The sequence below is a fragment of the Chlorocebus sabaeus genome, chromosome 7, assembly GCF_047675955.1.
Source record: "Chlorocebus sabaeus isolate Y175 chromosome 7, mChlSab1.0.hap1, whole genome shotgun sequence".
NCBI lineage: Eukaryota > Metazoa > Chordata > Mammalia > Primates > Cercopithecidae > Chlorocebus > Chlorocebus sabaeus.
This window is the reverse complement of record NC_132910.1, coordinates 97,574,213-97,593,917: the sequence shown is the minus strand read 5'-3', so window position 1 is coordinate 97,593,917 and position 19,705 is coordinate 97,574,213. Positions and strand designations below refer to the sequence as shown.

General features: G+C 38.4%; 1 protein-coding gene across 3 annotated transcripts in view; it reads left to right on the top strand.

Annotated features, from left to right (window-relative positions):
* TTC29 (tetratricopeptide repeat domain 29) overlaps nucleotides 1-19,705 on the top strand; it is a 254,589-nt gene that overhangs the window by 123,268 nt on the left and 111,616 nt on the right. For all 3 annotated transcript variants that reach the window (XM_037992745.2, XM_037992737.2, XM_037992744.2), the window contains one exon: nucleotides 4,896-5,019. In XM_037992745.2, the coding sequence (XP_037848673.2) occupies nucleotides 4,896-5,019 (124 nt within the window). The remainder of the gene's footprint in view (nucleotides 1-4,895; nucleotides 5,020-19,705) is intronic.

Here is a 19,705-nt window from a genome sequence, read left to right as displayed (position 1 = left end):
AATTGAGGGAGATAGAAACACAAAAAATCCTCCAAAAAAATCAATGAATCCAGGAGCTGGTTTTATGAAAAAATTAACAAAATTGATAAACTGCTAGCAAGACTAATAAAGAAGAAGAGAAAGAAGAATCAAGTTGACACAATAAAAAATGACAAAGGGGATATCACCACTGACCCCACAGAAATACAAACTACCACGACAGAATATGGTAAACACCTCTACACAAATAAACTAGACAATCTAGAAGAATTGGATAAATTACTGGATGCATACACCTTACCAAGATTAAACCAGGAAGAAGTCAGATCCCTGAATAGACCAATAACAAGCTCTGAAATTGTGGCAGTAATTAATAGCCTAACAACCAAAAGATCCCAAGACCAGACAAATTCACAGCTGAATTCTTCCAGATATACAAAGAGAAACTGGTACTATTCCTCTGGAACTATTCCAAAGAATTGAAAAAGAGGGAATTTCCTCTAACTCATTTTATGAAGCCAGCATCATCCTGTTACCAAAATCAGGAAGAGACACAACAAAAAAAGAAAATTTCAGGCCAATATCCCTGATGAACATCAATGTGAAAATCCTCAATAAAATACTGGCAAACTGATTCCAGCAGCACATTAAAAACTTATCCACCACGATCAAGTCAGTTTTATCCCTGGTATGCAAGGCTGGTTCAACATAAGCAAATCAATAAACGTAATCCATCACATAAACCAGAACCAATGACAAAGCCCACAGGATTACCTCAATAGATGCAGAAAAGGCCTTCGATAAAATTCAACATCCCTTCATGTTAAAAACTCTCAATAAACTAGGTATTGATGGAACATCTCTCAAAATCACAAGAGCTATTTATGACAAACCCACAGCCAATATCATACTGAATGCACAAAAGCTGAAAGCATTCCCTTTGAAAACTAGCACAAGACAAGGATACCTTCTTTCACCACTTCTATTCAACATAGTATTGGACGTTCTGGCCAGGGCAATCAGGCAAGAGAAAGAAATAAAGCGTATTCAAACAGGAAGAGAGGAAGTCAAGTTGTCTCTGGTTGCAGATGACATGATTGTATATTTAGAAAATCCCATCATCTCAGCCCAAAACCTCCTTAAGCTGAGAAGCAACTTCAGCAAAGTCTCAGGATACAAAATCAATGTGCAAAAATCACAAGTATTCCTTTACACCAATAGTAGGCAAGCAGAGAGCCAAATCATGACTGAACTCCCTTTCACAATTGCTACAAAGAGAATAAAATACCTAGGAATGCAGCTAACAAGAGATGTGAAGGACCTCTTCAAGGAGCACTACAAACCACTACTCAAGGAAATAAGAGAGAAAACAAACAAATGGAGAAACATTCCATCTCCATGGATAGAAAGAATGAATATCTTGAAAATGGCCATACTGCTCAAAGTAATTTATAGATTCAATGCTATTCCCATCAAACTACCATTGACATTCTTCACAGAATTAGAAAAAACTATTTTAAATTTCATGTGGAATCAAAGAAGACCCCGTATAGCCAAGACAATCTTAAGCAAAAAGAACAAAGCTGGACACATCATGCTACCTCACTTCAAACTATACTACAAGGCTACAGTAACCAAAACAGCATGGTACTGGTACCAAAACAGACATATAGACCAGTGGATCAGAACAAAGACCTCAGAAATAACACCACACATCTACAACCATCTGATCTTCAACAAGCCTGACAAAAACAATCAATGGAAAAAAGATCTCCTATTAAGTAAATGGTGCTGGGAAAACTGGCTAACCATATGAAGAAAACTGAAACTGGACCCCTTCCTTACACCTTATACAAAAACTAACTGAAGTTGAATTAAAGACTTAAATGTAAAACCCCAAACCATAAAAACCCTAGAAGTAAACCTAGGCAATACCATTCAGGACATAGGCATGGGCAATGATTTCATGACAAAAACACCAAAAGCAATTGCAACAAAAACAAAAATTGACAAATGGGACCTAATTAAACTAAAGAGCTTCTGCACAGCAAAAGAAACTATCATCAGAGTGAACAGGCAACCTACAGAACGGGAGAACACTTTTGCAATCCACCCATCTGACAAAGGTCTAATATCCAGAATTTTCAAGGAACTTAAATATATTCACAAGGAAAAAACAACCCCATCAAAAAGTGGGCAAAGGATATGAACAGAAACTTCTCAAAAGAAGACATTTATGCAGCCAACAAACATGAAAAAAAGCTCAACATCACTGATCATCATAGAAATGCAAATCAAAACCACAAGGAGATACCATCTCATGCTAGTCAGAATGGCAATTATTAAAAAGTCAGGAAACAATAGATTCTGGTGAGACTGTGGAGAAATAGGAACTCTTTTACACTGTTGGTGGAAGTGTAAATTAGTTCAACCAATGTGGAAGACAGTATGGCGATTCCTCAAAGATCTAGAAGCAGCAATATCATTTGACACAGTAATCCCATTATTGGATATATACCTAAGGATCCTACAGAAAATGATTCAGTAAACCTATAAAGACACATGCATACGTGTGTTTACTGCAGCACTATTTACAATAGTAAAGACATGGAACTAACCCAAATGCCCATCAATGATAGACTGGATAAAGAAAATGTGGTACCTATACACCATGGAATACTATGCAGTCATAAAAAGGAATGAGATCACGTGCTTTGTGGGGACATGGATGAAGCTGGAAGCCACCATCCTCAGCAAACTAGCACAGGAACAGAAAACCAAACACCGCATGTTCTCACTCATAAGTGGGAGTTGAACACTAAGAACACATGGACGCAGAAAGGAGAGCAACAGACACCAGGGCCTGTGGAAGGGTGGGGAGTGAGGGGAGGGAAATTAGAGGATGGGTCAATAGGTGCAGCAAACCACCATGGCCCATGTAGACCTATGTAACAAACCTGCACGTTCTACACATGTATCCCCCCCGCCTTTTTTTTTTTTAAGAAAATACTTTCTGAATTTGCAACATACTCTTCTAAACAGCCCCAGTTGAGAAGTGGGCTCAGTCTTTAGAAATAGCCAAAAGAATTTAGAGTCACATTTAGAAAACCTAGAAAACAACAACAACAACAACAACAAAAACACTAGACATGTTTTCATGAGGATAGGCAAATGAATGTACTCCAGGTTTCAAAGCACTATATACAAGTCAGTACCTGTCACAGTTGATCCCATGTATGAATTTATACACTTATTTCTCCAAATTGACAGTGAAACACTTCAAGCACAGGAACCCTATTCCCCAGCAACTAGCAAATTTTGGGACATTTGCTAGACTCCTAAAGTTTCTTGATGTTACTGGAATATCCAAGGGTCAGGAGTTTACAGTCTTAGACTCCAAACATCTATATGCCTTAAGGTTCTCACAGTTTACCTGGATGCTTAGCTTCATATGTGCAGCATATGTGTCTCCCTTCTCAAATTTTCAATATTACTTCATTCAAAAATGTATTCATGCTTACTATATGACAAATTATCTGCTAGAAATTATGTCTTCCTGAACATTTTGTGAGGATATGTAACACTTGTATATGTGACTTTAATGACACCTGAGCTTTCACTACCAATGAAAGCTTTCAAGAACAACCTAGTATTCACCTTTTATAAACTTTTAAAAGGTTTTTAAAAAAAAAAAAAAAAGCTTTAGTGAAACATAATTCATATGCTATACAATGATGACTTTAACAATTGTAGACTTTAAAAATCTATAATTTAAAAGAGTCCTCACTTTAAAAGTTTAATACAATTCAGTGGTTTTTAGTATACTCACAGGATTGAGCAACCATGGCCACTATCTAATTTCAATCACCCTAAAAGGAAACCTTGTACCCATTATTTGTCATTTCTCAATCCTACACTTTCCTCAGCCTCTAGCGACCACTAGCCTACTTTCCATCTCATGGATTTGCCATTCCAGACATATTATGTGAATGGGCTCATATGGTGTGTGATCTTCTGTTGTCTGGTTTCTTTCAGTTAGCATATTTTCAAGTTTCATCCATGTTGCAACATGCATCGCTACCTCATTCTTTTATTTATTTATTTATTTATTTATTTATTTATTTATTTATTTATTTTGATTTTGAGTCTCACTCTGTTGCCCAGGCTGGAGTGCAGTGGCGCGATCTCAGCTCACTGCAAGCTCCACCTCCTGTGTTCATGCCATTCTCCTGCCTCAGCCTCCCGAGTAGCTGGGACTTCAGTTACCGGCCACCACGCCCAGCTAATTTCTTATATTTTTAGTAGAGGCGGGGGGTTCACCATGTTAGCCAGGATGGTCTCCATCTCCTGACCTCATGATCCACCTGTCTGGGCCTCCAAAGTGCTGGGATTACAGGTATGAGCCACTGCACCTGGCCTACCTCATTCATTTTTAAGACTGAATAATATTTCATTGTAGGTATATACCATATTTTGTTTACCCATTCATCAGTTGATACACATTTCAATTGTTTTCATGCCTTGGCTATTATGATTAATGCTGCTATGAACTTTCATGTATATGACTTTTTGTGTTGACATATTTTTGCTTCACTTGGGTATATATTTTGGAGTCAAATTTCTGGGTCATATGGTAACTCTATGTTAAAGTTTTCGAGGAACTGCCAAGTTGTTAAGAAGATGTACCATTTTACATTTCTATTAGCAATGCATGAGGATTTAAACGTCTCAGTTTTAACTCAATGTATGCTCCAACAAAAACAAGCCATGTATTTTTAATTTGGTATTTACACATTAAATCTCATTATCCTGATAACCATCTTGCATTTTCTACAGGAAAGACACAAGATACTTTTTCTTTATTGTGACATTAAGTGAGATGATACTCCATTGATGTCCTATTTCATTCATTCTAGCCAAGGAGATACGACAGAAGCAATTAAATACTTGAAAAAATTTGTGAAAATTGCAAGAAAAAATTTTCAAAGCCTAGATTTTGTGAGAGCAAGTACAATGCTTGGGGACATCTACAATGAAAAAGTGAGTCTATGTGTTTCTTGTTTATAGAGAAATTTGCAGTGTTTAAGGAGAAATTTGCTGTTTTAAAAGTCTCTTCTCATGTTATCCTTGTCTTCCCACCATATATTATGCAGAATGGCTCTGGACTGCAGGATGTAGTTAATGCCCATGGCAAGGACTAGGAGGAGAAATGCTTCCTCCTTCTCCTCCTCCTCCTCTTCCAATACCTTAGGGCCATATGGGGACAGTTCTTATGAGCTGCTAACCCTGATTCATAGTTTCACATCTAGTGAGGATTCTAACTGACATTGGATTTGAGGAGCAATTAAAATATTTAATTCAAAGGAAATTGATTATAACTGTTGGCTATTATCTGCTTCCACTGACATTCATCTCTCTCACTCCAAATTCTTTATTAATCCAGCTGTGGCGCCCCTGCTAGTTTCCTTGGGAGAAGAAACGACAATCCTAAAAATAATTCTGCAGAAAATTTAGAGTGAAATTTTAGCAACAGATTGATTACATGAAGGAGAAAACAGAAAGAAGAACAAAAAAGTCCAAAGTAAAATTATCCAATTCAAGAAGCTGTTATTAGTATAATGTACTGCTCATAATGGACTTTTGTTGTATTTTCTCCTGGTTTTATGTTTTTATTACAGATTCTCCTTTAGCAATGGTGTGAAAGAGCCTTGTTTCTCTGGTTATAATTGCTGTTTTGATCATGAATAAGATCCATCATTTTTTAGGGTAATTATGTTCTCAAATTATGTTTATACACTCTCTGTTAATCTCTTTGAGAGTCTGTGTATGTAGTGAATAAAGTCACTAATTCCAAAACCACACTGCTTGAGTTAAAAACCCAGCTATTGCACTTGTAAGATCTGTGACCTTGGGCTAGTTACTTAAATTTCTAGGTGCCTCAATATTCTCACCTCGTAAAGTTATTGTGAATATTAAATTAACATGTGGAAAGCACTTAGGATAGTGCTTTGCAGCAGGAGAAGTATCATCTTTACAAATTTCTGTTGTTCTCTACACCCTTAGTGGTATCAAACAATTCCCCTTTGCCAGACCGTCAGATGATGCTGGGTGGCAATGGTATTCAAACCCATTTTCCCAACCACTACAGTATTCTGTTGTTTGCCATAAAATTAACTTTATTTCAGAAGGATTTAGGTTTTTTTTTTTTTAAGGAAATCAAGTTTGAAATTAATTTGAATGAGTGAAACTAATATTTCTTTAGTTCCTGAAGTGGAACAAGTGCTTTCAAACAAGGTATCTCATTTCCTTTTTCTCTTACATCCCCTCTCTTTTTCCCCTGGGCTCATTTGCCTCCCTTCTCTCCTATTCCTTGAAATCTAAAAAGCCCCTTTTTCTCCTGGCCCTTCTTCTCCACGACTCCCTTACCCACCTTGTTCCCTTCTCTCTTGCGTTCTTCCTTCTTGACCCTCCTGCTTGCTCTCTGACCCCCAGGTCGTCCTCTCCCTCTCTCCCATGGCCACCACTTTGTTTCCCCTCTTGTTTCAAGTCCTCCCTTGTCTGTTGCTCTAGCTGTGCTCATGTTTTGCATGTCGTGTGCTTCCTCTGCTACCCTCTGGCTCCCTGCCCATTTCTTTGCCTTTATTGACTCCTCTCTCCTTAATTTTGTATTTGCTTTTATTTACTTTTTAGGATACAGTGGTGAAAACAGGCAAGACCTAAACCCTTGTGAGGCTCACAGTCTAATGAGGGAGCTTCTCCTATAGCATAGGAGAAAAGATATAGTCTATGAATATATGCAGTATGATATGGTGTATGGATCAAGTTGTATATTTGAAGGCATATATATTTGAAGATAGTGCAAATACCCAGAATCCTCCAAATTTTCTATTAGAATAGGGATAAACTGATAAAATTTAACTTCTGGCAGTTGACACAGCTTTTGGATATTATTTCTTGTACCTTGACTTCAGAAATTAAACTCTTATCCAAGAATCAAAAATCAGAGAATAAAATACACACTGGTGAGTTATAAACTCTTGGCAAAAACATTAAGAAAACGCAAGTATAAAAATATTGCTCCTCAGAAAAGTATATTTTCCTTACGCTTTCTGTTATTAGGAAAATATAGGTTAGCCATGTTCACGTTATTCAGAAGGGCTGGGTTTGGGTATTGTTTGGAGGTGGGGTAAAAAGTTGGGCTTTTTGCCCTTCTGTTTTGAAAAACAGTCCTTTTAAAAGCTCAGGCCTCTCCCCTCAATTTCAAACGCATACCCCACCACCTATTTGACATTTTCACTTAGATATCTTCAACTATAATGTACTAAAAACTGAACTTACTGGTTTTTTCTATAAATTTTTCTTCTAACAACTTAAATCTCAACCGCACTGGAATATTATTTAGGCATTTTCCAAGCAATCTTCTGTTTTTAGTCTGCGAGCTCCTCTTATCTGCCCCATCCAGGCCCATGGCTTTTAAATACTATCCATATGCCAATGACTTCCAGGTTTGTAACTCCAATCCTGATCTCTCCTGGGACTCCAAACTTTGTAAAGGCAATTGCTTCCTTAGCACCTCCACCCGGATTTCTAACATATTTCAAATGGAACCTCCACCTCTCTAGTCTTCTCCATCTTTTAAATAGTAACATTATCCATCCACCCAGTCACTTCAGCCAAAAATCTGGAAATCTTTCCATTCTTATCTCCCCCAGCTCCATATTCAAGCCAAAAGCAAACTCTGACCTTTGTGTTACCAAATATATATCTCAAATCCACCCTTTTCCCTCTATCTCTGCAACTGTCACATCAGTTTATGACACTATATTGTCTCACCTAGACACTGCAGTAAGCCCTAAACTCACCTTCCTGCATGCACTCTGTTCCCTCCCACCCCTGCATAAGCAGAAAGAGGTCAAGTAATTATTTTAAAATGTAAATCAAATGCAATTTCCCTGCTTAAAATACTTCCATTACTTCTCATTCACACTTCCATTACTTCTCGTTCTTCTGAGAACATAAATATAAATCCTTACCCTGTCCTAAAATATGAGATAGCCCCACCCCTATCTCTGACCTCATTGCTTCCTACTCCTTTTTATCCACCCCACTGTAGTAAATTGACAGTCTTGGAGTTCTTTAAGCATGTCAAGCTAGTTCCTGCCTTAGAACATTTGCCTTGGCTGAATGCTCTACATGAAATGCTCTGAACTTCACATTGCTGGCTTCTTGTCACTCAGATCTCTGTTCAATGCCACATCTTCAGAGGGGCCTTCCCTTAGCAACTAAAGAGTGGCCATCAGGTCGCCCCCTCCCTTTTTTTTTTTTTTTTTTTTTGAAATGGAGTCTGGCTCTGTTGCCAGACTGGAGTGCAGTGGCACAATTTCGACTCACTGCAACCTCTGCCTCCCGGGTTCAAGCAATTCTCCTGCCTCAGCCTCCTGATTAGCTGGGACTACAGGCGCGCGCCACCATGCCCAGCTAATTTTTGTGTTTTTAGTAGAGACAGGGTTTCACCATGTTGGCCATGATGGTCTGGATCTCTTGACCTCATGATCCGCCCACCTCGGTCTCCCAAAGTGCTGGGATTACAGGCATGAGCCACCGTGCCTTCTCCCTAACCCCGCCCCCTCCCAATTCTTTTTTTTAATAGAGAATTGTCATGTGGCCCAGGTTTTGTCATGTGGCCCAGGGTGGTCTTGAACTCCTGGACTCAAAGGATTTTCCTGCTTCAGCCTCCCAAAGTGCAATGGATTACAGGCATAAGCTGCCCCACCTGGGTCACTCTTTAAAATTACTGTATTTGAATATTTGAATTATCCATGTAGCATTTATCATCTCATAGTTTTCTTGTTCATGTTATGTTCTTTTTTTTTGAGAGGAAGTCTTGCTCTGTCGCCCAGGCTGGAGTGCAGTGGCCGGATCTCAGCTCACTGAAAGCTCCGCCTCCCGAGTAGCTGGGACTACAGGCGCCCGCCACACTCGCCCAGCTAGTTTTTTGTATTTTTTAGTAGAGACGGGGTTTCACCGGGTTAGCCAGGATGGTCTTGATCTCCTGACCTCGTGATCCGCCCGTCTCGGCCTCCCAAACTGCTGGGATTACAGGCTTGAGCCACCGCGCCCAGCCCATGTTATGTTCTTATTGTTGTTGTTTAATTTGGCCAAAATACAAGTTTAATGAGAGCAGGAACTGTATCTGCCTTGTTTATTATTCTAGTGTCTAGAAAAAAACCTGGCACAGAATTGGTGATCAAAAACATGTCAGTTCCTTGAACCAATAAATAAATTTGTAACCAGTTTCACACCACTTAAGACTGGTATTCTCTCACTTGTGAAAGTTCAGATTTCTATTTCATTTTGTCATCGTTGTTTTGAGACAGAGTTTCACTCTTGTTGCCCAAACTGGACTGCAGTGGTGCAGTCTCAGCTCACTGCAACCTCTGCCTCCTGGGTTCAAGCAATTCTCCTGCCTCAGCGTCCGGAGTAACTGGGATTACAGGCACATGCCACCCCACCCGCCTAATTTTTGTATTTTTCGTAGAGACGAGGTTTCACCATGTTGGCCAGGTTGGTCTCGAACTCTTGCTCTTGAGTGATCCTCCCTCCTTGGCCTCCCAAAGTGCAGGATTACAGGCATGAACCACCATGCCCTGCCTCTATTTCATTTTTGTATAATATTTTAACATTTTGAAAACTTGTCCTGAATCTTTAAAAGTAAACTCAATATTTTCGGGCTTCATATTACTCATGCAAAGTATTATAATTGTATTCTTAACAGTTTTCAAGAAGTAAAAATATTATAAGACCAAAATTATAATGGTTGGAAAAATATTGGAGTTACCTTTTCTGTAATTATTATAGTAATTATAATTAGAATTAGTGCATCTTAAAAATATCCTGCATCCTAGTTAGTTACCTTTTACTATGTAATCATAGAAAATGGACCACTCATCCTCCCCTCTGGGTCTTTTGATGGACTGTTAATTAAAAATATATAATTAGTGTAAAGTGGTCAAATGAGAATGTTTTAGAGGAAATAACTAGGTTTTTAAGAGTTCTCATTCCTTAATAAAACCATAGAATAATTACATACTTAAAAGAATGGTGGTTCCAATACTAAAATTATAGGTAAAATGGGTAGGAAATGATTTATCCTTAGTACTGAGAAAATGCTCATTCATTTTGAGCTTGCTCATTGAACAGAGTGACATTTTAGACACTAAAAATCAAAATAATGCATGAAAATTCTATGTTATAATGTAATAATTTGAGCGTTGTTCCAAGGTCTATGATGTCATCAAGATCCTGTCCTGGAGTTGTTCACTAAATGCTTATCAGGGATATTAATAAAATTAAATGAAGTTGTTCTTTTCCTGTAAGATTCATTTAGGAAGTGCATATTGTCAATCTCATATTTAAGATTGCCAACTCTAATTACTAGAATCTTCTGAATTTTATAATAGAATAGGGATTATCTGATAACAGAAATAAACTGTAGAAAGTTGTATTTAACCTTTGGAGAAGAGATTTAGACAGTAAACTCTGAGAATTAAACATCCACAAATACGATATACATTAGCGAAATCTCATTCTAAAATGGTATGTATACAGATGCTTGCATCTTTAAAGAATTAATTTTGTATTTCTTTAGTAGTGCTTTAAACTAGAAAAACTGGTAGGTTCATATCTATTTATGTCAATTGTGTGTATCTAAAGATGGAATAGTAAGTACAATTTGAGGGAATCATAATTAGCTAATTATAAAGCTCCTATTTTAAGAGTAAAAATTTTAAGTTTAAATAAGACCTAATCAAAATTTTAGGCATGTCACTACTTTCACTTCACTCACCTCAAAAACTTGAGTAGAAATTCCATTTACTGCTGCTTCTACATGGCCTGACATTTGGCCTGGCTCAGAGTGGTTGTCAAATGAATGAATGAATGAATGAATGAATGAGTTAATTTTTACTTAATAACATATAAAAATAACTTAGGAAATTCATATATATGTCCACTTATTTGTGGTCTCTAATTTTCCTAATTAAGACTCTCACCTAAAACAATAAATAATTGAAATCTCAGAAATATAATTAGAATATCAATTAGATATTTATACTTTTGTTTCTTAAAAAAATGGTTATGTTTGGCCTAACTGTATATTTTCATATATTTTGTCCTATGTCTTTGATATCTACCAGGAAAATCTATAATTTTAGTGATTTTTATTTGTATCATCTTCAATATTTGTATTGTTTCTCAATTATAGTTTACTTCATTGGCTTACAAATATCTTTGATACCATTTTATTTTTTCCTAGGTAACTTTTTTCTCATATAAATTTTATGTTTTATACCTTGAAGAAAGAGAAAGAATTGTTCACCTCAACAAACAAAAGTTATTTTTGATGTAATATGGAGAGACTCTGGTTAAATTAACAAAGTTGGTTGGAATGAATCATTTGAATAAACAGTTCTCCTAAACTGTCCCTGTGGGCATATAACATAGTGTTATATGTGCTCTTCCTGTATCTAACAAAATGATCACATAAGTCCTATTTCTCCCCCTCCTCATCTTGCCAGAAATTTCTTTATTCAGTCAGTTTACCGATCTTGGAGCTTCATGATTATACGGAGGTATGCAGAGTTGAAGATGTGTTTTACCTCTACTGCTGTAATGGTATAAAGCTGTTCCTGTGTTGTTTTTATGTTCATTTCCTTCATAAAATACTAGAAACTGACTTATACAGCAAAACATTCTCCCATATAAGGGTTTCTGTTCAAAAGAGTGCACATGCATGTTTTTGCTTTTTGTGTGTTTGGTGGGGTGAGGAGGAGAGAGATGAGCAGAAGGGAGGAGATGGTGGAGCCTAAAGGGTTACAAGTCAGTGAAGAAAGGAAATTTTGTCCCCTAGAGCCTTCACAAATGTAGATCAATCCTAGATAATATCCTCCTCTTAGAAAGAGATTTTCATGAGGATTTTTAGAAGATTTGGGGGTGGCAGAAGATGCTCTTTTCTCTGAGGCTCAATGTGATTATTTGTAAAATAAGAATAATATTTTCCTCATAGGGTGACGTGTGAAAGTTAATGACACAATACATACGAAGTATTTAGCATTGGCCCCCATGCTTCATAAGAGCTAGGTAAACAGTATTTATTTGTGGAGAATAGCTTTTAATGGAGGTAACACTGAGAAACAACAACAACACCCTGAATTTTTGCAGCTTGAGCTGTTGCGAAGGACTTCTTGAAGAGATATTTAAATGATCATTTGATCGGTGCTAGTGACATCAAGGTCATATTTTTCAGAAATTCTGGTTACTTCAACATTCTCAGTTAAGAAGAATGGCATATGAACATGGGAAAGTAAGAGCAGTAAACGAATTAGAGGATAGGTACATTTATTTTCACCAGCTATTAACCAAATGACTTGGCCGAAATGACCTTTTGCTGTGACTGAAAACAAAACATAGTAATCTCAGCACTTTGGGAAGTCAAGGCGGGCAGATCATTTGAGGTCAGGAGTTCAAGACCAGCCTGGCCAACATGGTAAAACCCTGTCTCTACCAAAAATATAAAAAATTTACTGGGCATAGTGGCATACGCCTGTAATCCCAGCTACTCGGGATGCTGAGGCAGGAGCATCGCTTGAACCTAGGAGGCAGAGGTTGTGTAAGCTGAAATCATGCCACTGCACTCCAACCTGGGTGACACAGCAAGACTCCACCTCAAAAAAAAAAAAAAAAAAAAAGTAAAAAATATTTCATTAGCTAAATCCAACTCTACGAATAGTAAAATTCTATCCAAATCAATGTGAATTGGTTCACTCATTCCCAAACTTCTTTTTACTACAGTGTATTAGGTTGAACCATATGAAACTGCAAATATTTGATCACTTTTTATCTATGAGAACAAAGTCTTTTTTTATATATACTTTAAGTTCTGGGATACATGTGCAGAGCATACAGGTTTGTTACATAGGTATACATGTGCCATGGTGGTTGGCTGCACCCATCAAACTGTCATCTACATTAGGTATTTCTCCTAATGCTATCCCTCCCCTAGTCCCCCACTCCCCAATAGGCCCTAATGTGTGATGTTCCCTTCTCTATGTCCATGTCTTCTCATTGTTCAACTCCCACTTATGAGTGAGAACATGCAGTGTTTGGTTTTCTGTTCCTGTGTTAGTTTGCTGGGAAATGTTAGTTTGCTGAGAATGATAGTGTCCAGCTGCATCCATATCCCTAAAAAGGACATGAACTCATCCTTTTTTATAGCTGCATAGTATTCTATGGTGTATATGTCCCACATTTTCTTTATCCAGTGTATCATTGATGGATATTTAGGTTGGTTCCAAGTCTTTGCTATTGTGAATAGTCTTTGCTATTGTGAACAGTGCTGCAATAAACATATGTGTCTATGTGTCTTTATGGTAGAATGATTTATAATCCTTGGGGAATATACCCAGTAATGGGATTGCTGGGTCAAATAGTATTTCTGGTTCTAGATCCTTGAGAAATCGCCACCCTATCTTCCACAATGGTTGGACTAATTTACACTCCCACCAACCGGGTAAAAACGTTTCTATTTCTCCATATCCTCTCCAGCATCTGTTGTTTCCTCACTTTTTAATGATTGCCATTCTAAATGGTGTGAGATGGTATCTCAAACGTTTCTATTTCTCCACATTCTCTCCTGCATCTGTTGTTTCCTGACTTTTTAATGATTGCTATTCTAACTGGCGTGAGATGGTATCTCATTGTGGTTTTGATTTGCATTTCTCTAATGGTCAGTGATGATGAGCTTCTTTTTCATATGTTTGCTGGACGCATAAATGTCTTCTTCTGAGAAGTGTCTGTTCATATCCTTTGCCCAGTTTTTAAGTGAGTTGTTTTTTTCTTGTAAATTTGTTGAAGTTCTTTGTAGATTCTAGGTTTTAGCCCTTTGTCAGTTGGCTAGATGGCAAAATTTTTCTCCCATTCTGTAGGTTGCCTGTTCACTCTGATGATAGTTCATTTTGCTGTGCAGAAACTCCTTAGTTTAATTAGATCCCATTTGTCAATTTTGGCTTTTGTTGTCATTGTTGTTGGTGTTATAGTCATGAAGTCTTTGCTCATGCCTATGTCCTGAATGGTATTGCCTAGGTTTTCTTCTAGGGTTTTTATGGTTTTAGGTCTTACGTTTAAGTCCTTAATCCATCTTGAGTTAATTTTTATATAAGGTGTAAGGAAGGGGCCCAGTTTCAGTTTTTTGCATATGGCTAGCCAGTTTTCCCAACACCATTTATTAATTAGGGAATCCTTTCCCCATTGCTTATTTTTGTCAGGTTTGTCAAAGATCAGATGGTTGTAGATGTGTGTCATTATTTCTGAAGCCTCTGTTCTGTTCCATTGATCTATATATCTGTTTTGGTACAGTACCATGCTGTTTTGGTTACTGTAGCCTTGTAGTTTGAAGTCAGGTAGCATGATGCCTCCAGCTTTGTTCTTTTTGCTTAGGATTGTCGTGGCTATACAAGCTCTTTTTTGGTTCCATATGAAATTTAAAGTAATTTTTTCTAAATCTGTGAAGAAAGTCAGTGGTAGCTTGATGGGGATAGCATTGAATCTATAAATTACTTTGGGCAGTATGACTATTTTCACAATATTGATTCTTCCTATCCACGAGCATGAAATGTTCTTCCATTTGTTTGTGTTCTCTCTTATTTCCTTGAGCAGTGGTTTGTAGTTCTCCTTGAAGAGGTCCTTCACATCCCTGTAAGTTGTGTTTCTAGGTATTTTATTCTCTTTGTAGCAATTGTGAATGGAAGTTCACTCATGATTTGGCTCTCTGTCTGTTATTGGTGTATAGGAATGCTTGTGATTTTTGTACATTGATTTTGTATTCTGAGACTTTGCTGAAGTTGCTTATCAGCTTAAGGAGATTTTGGGCTGAGACGATGGAGTTTTCTAAATATACAATCATGTCATTTGCAAACAGAGACAATTTGACTTCCTCTCTTCCTATTCGAATACCCTTTATTTATTCCTCTTGCCTGATCACCCTGGCCAGAACTTCCAATACTATGTTGAGTAGGTGTGGTGAGAGAGGAACATCCTTGCCTTGTACCGGTTTTCAAAGGGAATGCTTCCAGCTTGTGCCCATTCAGGATGATATTGGCTGTGGGTTTGTCATAAATAGCTCTTATGATTTTGAGATACGTTCCATCAATACCTAGTTTATCAAGAGTTTTTAGCATGAAGGGGTGTTTAATTTTATCAAAGACCTTTTCTGCATCTGTTGAGATAATCATGTGGTTTTTGTCGTTGGTTCTGTTTATGTGAGAGAAATTATGTTTTGTGATTCGCGTATGTTGAACCAGCTTTGCATCCCAGGGATGAAGCCAACTTGATCGTGGTGAATAAGATTTTTAATGTGCTGCTGGATTTGGTTTGCCAGTATTTTATTGAGGATTTTCGCATCAATGTGCATCAGGGATGATGGCCTGAAATTTTCCTTTTTGTGTGTGTCTCTGCCAGGTTTTGTTATCAGGGTGATGTTGGCCTCTAAGATGAGTTAGGGAGGAGTCCCTCTTTTTCTATTGTTTGGAATAGTTTCAGAAGTAATGGTACCAGCTCCTCTTTGTACCTCTGATAGATTTCAGCTGTGAATCTGTCTGGTCCTGGGATTTTTTTGGTTAGTAGGCTATTAATTACTGCCTCAATTTCAGAACTTGTTATTGGTCTATTCAGGGATTTGACTTCTTCCTGGTATAGTCTCAGAAGAGTATATGTGTCCAGGAATTTATCCATTTCTTCTATATTTTCTAGTTATTTGCATAGAGGTATTTATAGTATTCTCTGATGGTAGTTTGTATTTCTGTGGGATCAGTAGTGATATCCCCTTTATCATTTTTTATTGCATCTGTTTGATTATTCTCTCTTCTCAATTAGTCTGGCTAGCATTCTATCTATTTTGTTAATCATTTTTTTAAAGAAACAGCTCCTGGATTCATTGATTTTTTGAAGGATTTTTTGTGTCTCTATCTTCTTCAGTTCTGCTCTGATCTTAGTTATTTCTTGCCTTCTGCTAGCTTTTGAATTTGTTTGCTCTTGATTCTCTAGTTCTTTTAATTTTGATGTTAGGGTGTCGATTTAAATCTTTTCTGCTTTATCAATGTGGGCATTTAGTGCTGTAAATTTCCCTCTAAACACTGCGTTAGCTGTGTCCCAGAGATTCTGGTACGTTGTGTCTTTGTTATCATTGTTTTCAAAGATCTTATTTATTTCTGCCTTAATTTTGTTATTTACCCAGTAGTCACTTAGGAGCATGTTGTTCAGTTTCCATTTGTGTTTTTGAGTGAGTTTCTTAATCCTGAGTTCTAATTTTATTGCACTGTGGTCTGAGAGACTGTTTGTTATGATATCTATTCTTTTGTATTTGCTAGGGAGTGTTTTACTTCCAATTATGTAGTCAATTTTAGAATAAGTGTGATGTGGTACTGAGAAGAATGTACATTCTGTTGATTTGGGGTGGAGAGTCCTGTAGATGCCTATTAAGTCCACTTGGTCCAGAGCTGAATTCAAGTCTGGAATATCCTTGTTAATTTTCTGTCTTGATCTGTCTAATATTGACAGTGGGGTGTTAAAGTCTCTCATTATTATTATATGGGATTCTAAGTCTCTTTGTAGGTCTCTAAGAACTTGTCTTACTCATCTGGGTGCTCCTGTATTGGGTGCATATATATTTAGGCTAGTTAGCTCTTTTTGCTTCATTGATCCCTTTACCATTACGTAATGCCCTTCTTTGTCTTTTTTTTCATCTTTGTTGGTTTAAAGTCTGTTTTATCAGAGACAAGGATTGCAACCTCTGCTTTTATTTTGCTTATCATTTACCTGGTAAATATTCCTTCTTCCCTTTATTTTAAGCCTATGTGTGCCTTTGCACATGAAATGGGCTTCCTGAATAGAGCACACCGATGAATCTTCAGCCTTTATCAAATTTGCCAGTCTGTTTCTATTAATTGGGGTATTTAGCCCATTTACATTTAAGATTAATATTGTTATGTGTGAATTCGATTCTGTCATAACGATGCTAGCTGGTTGTTTTGCCCGTTAGTTGATGCAGTTTCTTCATAGTGTTGATGGTCTTTACAATTTGGTGTTTTTGCAGTAGTTGGTACTGATTTTTTCTTTCCATATTTAGTGCTTCCTTCAGGAGCTCTGGTAAGGTAGCCCTGGTGGTGACAAAATCTCTCAGTATTTGCTTGTCTGTGAAGGATTTTATTTCTCCTTCAATTATGAAGCTTAATTTGACTGAATATGAAATTCTGAGTCGAAAATTCTTTTAAGAGTGTTGAATATTGGCCCCCACTCTCTTCTGGCTTGTAGGTTTCTGCAAAGAAATCCACTGTTAGTCTGATGGGCTTCCCTTTGTGGATAACCCGACCTTTCTCTCTGGCTGCTCTTAATACTGTTTCCTTCATTTCATCCTTGGTGAATCTGACGATTATGTGTCTCAGAGTTGCTCTTCTCAAGGAGTTTTGTGGTGTTCTCTGTATTTCCTGAATTTGAATGTTGGCCTGTCTTGCTAGGTTGGGAAGTGCTCCTATATAGTATCCTAAAGCATGTTTTCTAACTTGGGTCCATTCTCTGTCACTTTCAGGCACACCAATCAAATGTAGATTTGGTCTTTTCACATAGTCCCATATTTCTTGGAGGCTTCTTTCATTCTATTTCTTCTTTTTTCTCTAATCTTATCTTCACACTTTATTTCATTAAGTTGATCTTCAATCTCTGATATCCTTTCTTCCACTTGGTCAATTCAGCTATTGATACTTTTGTATGCTTCACGAAATTCTCGTGCTGTGTTTTTCAGTTCCATCAGGTCATTTATATTCTTCTCTAAACTGGCTATTTTAGATAGCAATTCATCTAACGTTTTGTCAAGGTTCTTAGCTTCCTTGCATTGGATTAGAACATGGTCCTTTAGCTCAGAGGAGTTTTTTTATTACCCGTTTTCTGAAACCTACTTCTGTCAATTCGTCAAACTCATTTTCCATCAAGTTTTGTTCCCTTGCTGGTGAGGAGTTATGATCCTTTGGAGAAGAAAAGGCATTCTGGTTTTTGGAATTTTCAGCCTTTTTGTGCTGGTTTTTTCTTATCTTCGTGGGTTTATCTACCTTTGGTCTTTGATGTTGGTGACCTTCGGATGGCATTTCTGTGTGGACATCTTTTTTGTTGATGTTGATGCTATTCCTTTACATTTGTTAGTTTTCCTTCTAACAGGCCCCTCTCCTGCAGGTCTGCTGGAGTTTGCTGGAGGTGCACTCCAGACCCTGTTTGCCTGGGTATCACCAGCGGAGGTTGCAGAACAGCAAAGATTTTTGCCTGTTCCTTCCTTTGGAAGCTTCATCACGGAGGGTCATCCTCCAGATGCCAGCTGGAGCTCTCTTGTATGAGATGTCTGTCAACCCCTGCTGGGAGATGTCTCTCAGTCAGGAGGCACGGGGGTCAGGGACCCACTTGAGGAGGCAGTCTGTCTCTTAGCAGAGCTGGAGCACTCTGCTGGCAGATCTGCTGCTCTCTTCAGGGCCAGCAGCCAGAAATATTTAAGTCTGCTGAAGCTGTGCCCACAGCCGTCCCTTCTCCCAGGTGCTGTGTCCCAGGGACATGGGAGTTTTATCTATAAGCCCATGACTGGGGCTGCTGCCTTTCTTTCAGAGTTGCCCTGCCCAGAGAGGAGGAATCTAGAGAGGCAGTCTGGCTGCAGGGGCTTCGGGGAGCTGCAGTGTGCTCCACCCAGTTGGAACTTCCCAGAGGCTTTGTTTACATTGTGAGGGGAAAACCGCCTACTCAAGCCTTGGTAATGGTGGATCCCCCGCCCCCACCAAGCTCGAGCAACCCAGGTTGACTTCAGACTGCTGGGCTGGCAGCGAGAATTTCACGCTAGTGGATCTTAGCTTGGTTGGCTCCATGTGGGTGGGATTCGCTGAGCTAGACCACTTGGCTCCCTGGCTTCAGCCTCCTTTCCAGGGTAGTGAGTGGTTCTGTCTTGCTTGCATTGCAGGCAGCACTGGGGTGTGAAAAAAGAACTCCTGCTCGGTGTCTACCCAAATGGCCAACCTGTTTTGCGCTTGAAACCCAGGGCCCTGGTGGCATAGGCACCGGAGGGAATCTCCTGGTCTGTGGGTTGTGAAGACCATGGGAAAAGCATAATATCTGGGCCAGAGAGCACCATTCCTCACAGCACAGTCCCTTGTGGCTTCCCTTGGCTAGGCGAGGAAATTCCCCAACCCTTGCACTTCCCAGGTGAAGCAGTGCCCCACCCTGCTTCGGCTTGCCGTCTGTGGGCTTCACCCACTGTCTAACCCTTCCCAAAGAGATGAGCCGGTTACTTCAGTTGAAAATGCAGAAATCACCCACCTTCTGTGCTGAGCTCACTGGATGCTACAGACCAGAGCCATTCCTATTTGGCCATCTTGCCAGACATTGCAGAACTTAAGTCTTATATAACTTAGTCTAATAGATAGAACTTTCCTACTAAGTTAATTTCGAGATATTGAATGGTGAGTAATCACAGCTCTTTAAGAGAACCTTATCCTAATAGCCTGCTTGCCATCTGTTTCTTCTTGAAGATGAACTGCTGTAACTGTCGAAAGGTCAGTGTGGGACATGCCAGGGTAAGGTCGGAAAATATGTGAAATGGTGAAATTAAAAGAAAGAAAGAAAATTCTTTCTCTTACCTTTTTAG